The sequence below is a fragment of the Cyprinus carpio genome, chromosome A13 (assembly GCF_018340385.1).
Source record: "Cyprinus carpio isolate SPL01 chromosome A13, ASM1834038v1, whole genome shotgun sequence".
Classification (NCBI taxonomy): Eukaryota; Metazoa; Chordata; class Actinopteri; order Cypriniformes; family Cyprinidae; genus Cyprinus; species Cyprinus carpio.
Genome location: NC_056584.1, coordinates 21,244,854 through 21,253,391, shown reverse-complemented (window position 1 = coordinate 21,253,391; position 8,538 = coordinate 21,244,854). Strand labels below are relative to the sequence as shown.

Sequence of the window (8,538 nt, the reverse complement as noted above, 5' to 3'; positions counted from 1 at the left end):
AGAGCTTTTTTGTGTTCATTCAAAATACTGAACACACATGGCTTTTAGTAGATTGTAGAGTATTTCACACGAGTTAGACCAAGGTTTAACCCTGTTAAGCTTGACATATGATATAAGAGTCAGAAAAATATTTTTAAATGTAATGGTTTCTTAAAACCTTGGCCAAAATATTTTTTTCAGATTATTATTATTCTGATATTATTCAATATTCAGATTTTAATATGATATAGTGATATAGTGAGAACATGGAGCTTACACTTCCCAAAAAAAAAAAAAAAAATACACTTAAGTTTAATTCAGAGGACCGAACTAAGTAAAAATATGAAATTTAATGCAGAAGTTTTTATTTATGGCCGAAAAGTAAAGATGAAATTCTGAGCTTGTAATGTAAATCAATGAGATCCTTATAACTGATATTATGTATGGATAATCAAGTGAACCTAAGTTGCTTCAGTCCAGTAAAATATTACTGATATTATAAAAGTTATTCTTACGTTTACTTTATAAAAAATTAATTAAAGATTTCACTGCAAAAAGACACGTGTAACATAACCTGAAAATATGAACTTTCAATCAGACAGCAGAAGGCATGTAGCAGATTGTGAACAACAGGTTTTTCAGCACAATGTTGATCATGTTGATAAATGAAGAAGCCTTGGATCTAGAGATGTATCACATATGATGCAGTAGGCTTTATAGGGTTAAAGACAGGTTGTTTTTGCTTTGCTTGCTGGCACAGGCCTGTGTGTGTATGCATACCTACTCAGCACACACTGTACTCTTTACTATACACACCTCTTTGCTTCTCATTACGCACTCAGCCACAAATACACTCACAACAATAAGCTGGAGCAGCTCAGGAGCAAATCTCAAAGGTTTACAGGTTTACTAAGTTTTACGTCTCATGTCAAACAAAATGTCAAGTCTTTGCTATTTAATAAAGTCCTGTTATTTAGAAAGTCCTGGGGACTTTCACGCGGTCCCTACTCCCTACAGGCTAAAAGTGAACAAAGGGACAGGATTTTTGGAAATATGATCATAAAGGTCAACATGGGTCTGCTGTACTGCTCAAGTCAGCAAAATACTTCCTGTCTTTGCTGATTGCTGTTTCAGATGTCAAGTTTCACTCTTGTTTGTGTCCTTTGGGAGTGTAACAAAAGGCAACAAGCGGACAAAGGAAAAAAGCATCTTCTATTCTCATCACAATGACACCCTTGTTGCATTATACTCTTTCACTCTCCAGTATAAATGTTCCAGGTATTTCTTCCTGTTTAATCTTCAACAGTTTTTGAAAACAAAAGTACTAGCTTCTGTACTAGCTTGTAATTGTAAGGGTTTCTGGCAAAGTACCACATATACAACTTGTTTTGAAGTGACTTATAGAACGAAATTACCATTCGCATGTATATTGGAAGGATGAATGAATGAATAACGCATGGTTGAAAATGCCATACGTCCAGTTTTACGATTTCTCATTTTCTAATACAAAGAAAACACTGCCATCTACTGGCGGCAAAGCGCTGTATCGTGTCTGTTTCTTACCTCTTCGCATGTTAGACACGAATACGAATAAATAAAGTGTCCGTCGTCGTGTCTCAGATTTAGAAATGTTGATGAACTACAGTTCTTTTTAGTTTTAGAACAAATGCATCGTAAAAAGCAAGTGTATCGTAAAATGTGTCCGTGGCGGAACTAATGTTCAGTATCACTGTGTTTCCGGGGAGAAGCGAAGGAGGTAGCACATTGATGTCTGATCAAAGCGATCACATGTGAGTGTGTCTGTTGATTAATAAAACAGAGGGAGATTTACTAATGTTATCAATGATCTGTATGTTTTGAGTACTTTAGGCTGTGAGATTTCTGCTTTGTTGCAATGTAGTAACTAAATTGATTTGGCTTTCATGCTATGCATTATAGCCATGATTTTGACAATAATTCTGCATCACGTTCTAGATAATTGAGAAATAATCGTCTTAACTAAAGTCATATCGGTTTCGTGATCTCTGGTGATTTACCAGGGGTTTTCAAACTGGACAAGTTTACAAAGAAAGAATAATAAACAGTGTTTAAAAAGGAATAATACTAATAATAAACTAACAAATTTAAATAAATGTAATTAAATAGAGAATTTGATGCAAATAATAATCATATAAATCAGTTTTAAATAAATAATAAATCTAACTGTAGAGTAACATAGTGAGTAAAAAATGATATAATCATGTAATAGTAGCAGTAAACTAAATATTTTCCAAATAGTATTTTATACATATTTATAATATTAGTTTTAACTGTATAAATTGGGTTTTAACAAATGAAAATATATAGCTGACTTTTAAAGTTTAGAAAGCAGGTCCCATGTACAAGAATGATCATATTTGGGGTCTGTGGCATTTAAAAATGTAAAACCCCTGATCTAGACACTAAACAATGACTTGCTTCAAGCAGAAGTCTAATAAAAAGCAGAGTAAATCAGTGGCTCTCAAATTATTTCACTTTCGGACCCAGATTTTACATCATGTAGCAACAAACCATAGTCCTTAAAACTGACATTGACAATTAAGGTTTTTAATTGTCTCTTCATTTTCCATGTTGTCATTCTCTTAGCAGGCAATACTTTTGTTATCTGCGACCAGTAGAGAACCTCTGCTTTAAGGTGTCAGGGTAATCGGTGACGATCATGGACAGTCTAGAGGACACCTTTAGGACCCTCTCCATCGCTAGGAGGCTGCAGCCCAGTGAGGCCATGTACATTCTAGAGCCCGACCGATATATCGGCCGGCCGATATTATCGGCCGATATGAGCTAATTGCATTTAAATCGGCATCGGCGTTTATAACGGCCGATGAAACATAAAAAAACAGAGTCTCATGCTTCACTCATGTTATGAGTGTTGCATAGTTTGCCCACCAGAGGGAGTTCTGCAACTCCCCAGTTGACAACAGCGCCAGAAATCCACTACAGAAGAAAGCTATCAGCCGAGCCACGGAGATGTACTCTTTTGATGGTGAGTCTGTCGTTCGTCATGTGAAATGATTGTAGATTTAGTTCATACACTGTATATAAAAACAGTGTGGTAGTTCTAGCTAACGGTCCTATCATTATCACTACTAAATATTCTGTAACATCACTTACAGCCGCTAATGCATTGCTATATTATATTAGCCACAAAGCTAAAACCATGTTTATCAGTGGAAGAGTGCGAACGTTAATAAGAGGTCAACCTATAACGTTAGCGTTTAACTTGTTCTAAAATTATCTGCAGTGTTTGCAGTGTTTCCCACATAATTTTTTTTTTTGTTTGTTTCCCACATAATGACCGCGTAACTGTGGCGGGGGGCGCGTGAAAAAACAACAACTGTTACGTTATTCTAACGCTAACATAGCTTCCTTTTTAGCAGGCCCCTTAAATGCTTGCTATTAACTTGTTTGAAGGTGGTTGTTCTCAAAATTGACAGTGGTGTGTTCATGACACTAACGTTAACCATTCAACTTCGAATTGATTCCGTAATCTTCCGGTAACAGTAGGCTAACTTTACGTTCGCCAGCGCATGACGATGTTTTGATTCAGATTGTACAAACAGAAGAGGAGAAGATATACGGGTCCGTTGTGAATGTGTCTGTGAGAGCAAATATAGTGTAGTTACAGTTACTACAGTAGGTGCGTCAGAAATATTAAACCAGAGGGGACATGTAAATAAATGTGAGATGAACAAGCGCTTTTTTTTTCTTCTTTTTTACAGATTGTTTCAAAGCAGCTTTACAGACATAACAAGAAAATGGTTGTAATAATATAGTTAAATATAAGTAGGTAATAGGTAATACCTATTGCTTGACAAATAAAAAAAAAAAATATATATATATATTTATCTATATTTCTCATTTTTGCCTATGTAGGAGATCCCTGTTTATTATTATTATAATTCTAATGATGACATGAGTAATGATACATGGTGATATTATTAATACACATGCTTATTCTTTCTCTGTCTCTCTTTCTGCCCTACAGATGGCTGAAAAAAGGTGAACGCTGTAGCAGCAAAGTGTGGGACTACTTCTGCAAAGATTCCTCTAATGCAGTGTTCTTTTGATCATTTAAAAAATATATACTTTTGATGTGCAATTGTTTAGTCATTGAGACTGTAATCTAAGACTTTTTTTTAACATAATCCCTTCTGGAAAATGGTTTATACAGCCCACATACATAGAACAGGCAGATATTTTTGCTATTGAATGTTGTGTAAGTGTAGTTTATAGGAAATGGGTCTAATATCCAGTTTATTTTCAAAATCAAAATATCGGCTTATAAATCGGCTCTTTTCGAGTTAATATCGGCATCGGCATCGGCCCCCAAAAATCCATATCGGTCGGGCTCTAGTACATTCTGGACCTCTCTCTTGCGTCCTGTGCCAGCAGTGTGTCAGATGTGCTGGCTGTGTGCTGCTCTAATCACTCTGTGCACCTGCACAGCAGAGAGACACTCCGCCTGGTGGGTGAGTTGCAGGGTCACACAGCTCCTGTGTGTGGGGTGCGTTTCTCTCATCTCTCCCCTCACCTGCTGTTCACCGGCTCCGCCGATGGGACACTGCGGTGCTGGGACATCCGGCGGCCCGGTTCTGATGCCTCCCAGGTGTTCCGCAGCGATTCGACACATTCGTACTGCTCGTTTGATGTGAGCTGTAGTGAGCGTGTGCTGTGTGCAGGCACGGAGCAGGTGGAGGAGGACAGTTTTTTGGTATTCTGGGATGTCCGTATGGTTCAGGACAGAGGTGAGACGGGCAGTCTGCTGGGCGTTTACTCAGAGTCACACAGTGATGACATCACTACGGTGAAGTTCCACCCACGGCAGGCAGATCGGCTGGCTTCAGGAGCCACAGATGGGCTTGTGAACGTGTTCGATCTGAGTCTGGGTGGTGAGGATGATGCTCTTGTCACAACCTGTAACTGCAATTCCTCTGCAAGCTCCCTCTGCTGGACAGGTAACAGCACACCTGACTGAGCAATCCAAATAATATAACAGTAAAACTTGAGCAATGTTTTATATGTCACCATATACAGAGATCCCTCAGTCATGGAAAATATTAGAATTTTTTAATTTTGATGACCAGGCCTGTAAAACACTTCTTAAGATGTTTTATTTTTTTTAATAATAATGATATTCATATAGAATATTTTTCTTGGTATGCTAAGCTATTAAATTGTGATGACCAAGACTGTAAAACACTCATATTAAAAAATATATTTATTACATTTAATAATAAATTGTGAGGCTGTCTAAGTGCAGTCACTTTTATGTGATTATATATATACATATATATATATCTATATATATATAGATATATAAGATATATAATATATATATATAATATATATATATATATATATATACACATATGTACATGACAAAATTGATCATAAATAATAAAACAATAATGATATAAATAATATACATTTTTTGTAAATAAATAACTATGAGCAATAATAATGGTATATTTTTCACTTTATGAATATAATCAAACAATACAGTGTTTCCCACAGACTTGCATTCTATGTGTGGTAGCACTATTCCTGCAGGAATATATATATATATATTATGTATATATATATGTGTATATATGTATGTATATATATATGTGTATATATGTATGTATATGTATGTATATGTATGTGTATATATGTATGTATATATATATATGTATGTATATATATATATATATATGTATGTATGTATGTGTGTTTTAAAATGTTAAACATCGCCATTTTTGTACTGCCCAGAACCCTAAACTGTCATTTTATTTCTTATATTAACAGGCAAAGATCTTGACCAGCTGCTTTGTCTGACACATGATGAAGGGCTACACCTATGGGATGTGGCTCGGCCAGACAGCGATGACACTTTGACACTTCTGAGTTCGGCTGATGCTCGACCAATGGTCCAGCTCCCCGATGGAGCATCACTTGAGTACTTTGTGGGCGGTACATGGCTATCAGACGAGGAGCGTATTCTTTTAGTGGGAGGGAGTAATCATGGAGAGCTCCACCTCCTGGACTGCAGTGGGCGTGGTCTGAGGTTCATTAAATCCCTCAGAGGGGGTCATTCAGCTACAGTGAGATGCTTCCAGTGGGATGCGATTGGTCGGTCTCTGTTGACGGGTGGGGAGGATGGCCAGTTGTTGCAGTGGAAAGCGGGAGCAGAGGAAATCAGTGTGGGGATGAAAGATTCTCTGAAAAGCATCTCCTCCATACAGCTCAAAACTAAAGCTCACAGAAAACAAGCTACACAGAAAGGCCGGTCCAAACTAGCATGATCATATGCCTGGGAGAAACTTTTCACTAAGAGACAGTTGACACTGAAACAAATAGTTTTTTGACAAAAATATCAGAGAAATTGTAAAGTGCACTAATCTACTTTGATGCCTTTGTTTTCACAAATTTATGGATGGTAGATAAAGATATGCTATATGGAGACTAAATTTGAATCTACCGCCTTATAAAACATAACTTATTATAGATATTGGCACAGTTTAAAGTGTTTTAAAAGATGTGAACATTGCTACATAAGAATTACAGATGTTGTCTGATTTGTCCAGCAGATAAACTCTCCTCTATGTGGTAGTTTTTGACTTTATGTAGAACTTTACATTTCTTGTGTTTTGTTAGCAACATGTTTTTAAAATGTGTAAAACTAAACAGCTGTATTGTATTAAAGGAATAGTTCACCTAAAAAGAAAAGTGAGCTAAAAATTTACTCACCCTCATCCCATCCAAGAGGTAGATGAGCTTGTTTCTTAATCAGAACAGATTTGAAATTTTGGTTCTGACAGCGCTCATTCACTTCAGACGATTCATTAGTAATGATGATGTAATGCTAAAAATCTGTTCCAAGGATGAAACCTTACCTAACTCCACTATATCCTGGCATGAGGGAGAGTACAATTCTTTCTTTTTTTTTTAACTATTCCTTGAATGCATGTTTATATATATATATATATATATATATATATATATATATATATATATTATATATATATATATATATATATATATATATATATATCTTGTATTAAAAGTTTTTTATTTACACATTTCTCTAACGAAATAGTTCTAAGCAAAGCCACAGCAGAACAGTCGCACATCTCCGAGCAACACAGCAGTGTTACTGAATGATTCACCTTTTTTGAACGAATCGGGTGAGTCAATGATTCAGTGAGCCATTCATAAAGACAGTCACTTCATTTATTGAATAAATCAGCCGTTTAATGAATCGTTTGAATCAATGACTCACTCATTAAGACAGTGACTTGCCGCCACCTATTGGTGGTTTGGTTTCTTTAAAAGTATCATTGCATTTTTCCAACCTTTCATATTTGTGTTAAAAAAAGTACAATATTAATCTTGTAACATTATTTATGCATTTGGAATGTTACTGTATAAATGCATTTATGGAACCTCTTATCTTGCAGCTTCTGTGCTTCCTCTGCTGTGGAAAGATGCAGTTTGTTTATACTACAACCATGCAGCGTCTTATTATTCTAACTTAAATTTAGTGATACAATTTTAAACTTTGACATAAATGATGACACATACATTTAATATGGTTAGAAAAAATATTGATTGTAGGCTACAACTTCATAATCTCACTTTTTCCTGACTGAGTTTATTTTTAATTGTGTATTATACTATATGGACTACATACATACATACATACATACATATATATATATATATATATATATATATATATATATATATATATATATATATATATATAATTGTTGAATCTCATTAGTAATCTTGGATAACTACTGAGTGTGCTTTGAAATTCAAATGTGAGTTTTAAACAGGTTTGTTTGTCTCTGTGATTTATGAGCACATTGTTATGCACTTTTCAGAGTAGATTCTACCGTGTTCAGTATTTGATTCTCATAGTGTAAAACCATAGACGGTCAAAACAGGATGGGAGTCCAGCTAATGATTCTGACGTAATGTATGCTTAAAGGTGCTGTAATGTAAGTTTTTGACTAAAGCATAAAAATACCTGATATTTAAGAAACTTGTTAAGATAACATACTTGTTTATCAGAAAAACAATGCTACAGTCAGTTATTCTCCATTGAAAATGTGCGTTCCTTGTTTTGGTTTGTGAAACCCGCCCACTGCCAGTTTACCCAAGTGTATTTCGGGACCCCGGGTTGCCAGTTAGCAGAAAACACAGCGTATTTCATTTCATTCAGCTTCAAGTGCGCTCGTTCCTGTTGGTTTCGACAATCTGGCAACCTGCCTGTGCGTCAAGTCTGAGGAGGAGGGGCAGGATGAAAAAAATATTTGAATTTGGACTGCAATACCTAGTTCAACCACTCTGTGTTTATCCTACACACAGCACCTTTAAGCTGCCTGGTGAGGATAACTATGCTGAACTCAACACAAGCCACAACAGGACAGCACTGTTCATCTGTTCGTATTCCAGCGAACGGAAACTGCCGCACCCTCAATTATATTTAACAGTTCACGTGAATTCGGAATCTGGCATCTAACACAGGAA

The 8,538-nt window shown here is 35.9% G+C and overlaps 1 protein-coding gene across 4 annotated transcripts; it reads left to right on the top strand.

Annotated features, from left to right (window-relative positions):
• The first annotated feature begins 1,191 nt into the window (after window positions 1–1,191).
• LOC122147278 (WD repeat-containing protein 89-like) lies at window positions 1,192–7,005 on the top strand. Of its 4 annotated transcripts, XM_042769351.1 has the most exons (5): window positions 1,192–1,769; window positions 2,605–2,749; window positions 4,379–4,490; window positions 4,701–4,976; window positions 5,809–7,005. In XM_042769351.1, the coding sequence occupies exons 2-5, from the start codon at window positions 2,678–2,680 to the stop codon at window positions 6,303–6,305; spliced, it is 957 nt and encodes a 318-aa protein (XP_042625285.1). In that variant the 5' UTR covers window positions 1,192–1,769; window positions 2,605–2,677; the 3' UTR covers window positions 6,306–7,005. The 4 variants fall into 4 exon arrangements, with proteins under 4 accessions (XP_042625285.1, XP_042625284.1, XP_042625282.1 ...); XM_042769350.1 differs by having other exon boundaries at window positions 1,239–1,769; window positions 2,608–2,749; window positions 4,379–4,976; window positions 5,809–7,003; XM_042769348.1 differs by having other exon boundaries at window positions 1,239–1,769; window positions 4,379–4,976; window positions 5,809–7,003.
• The last annotated feature ends 1,533 nt before the right edge of the window (window positions 7,006–8,538 follow it).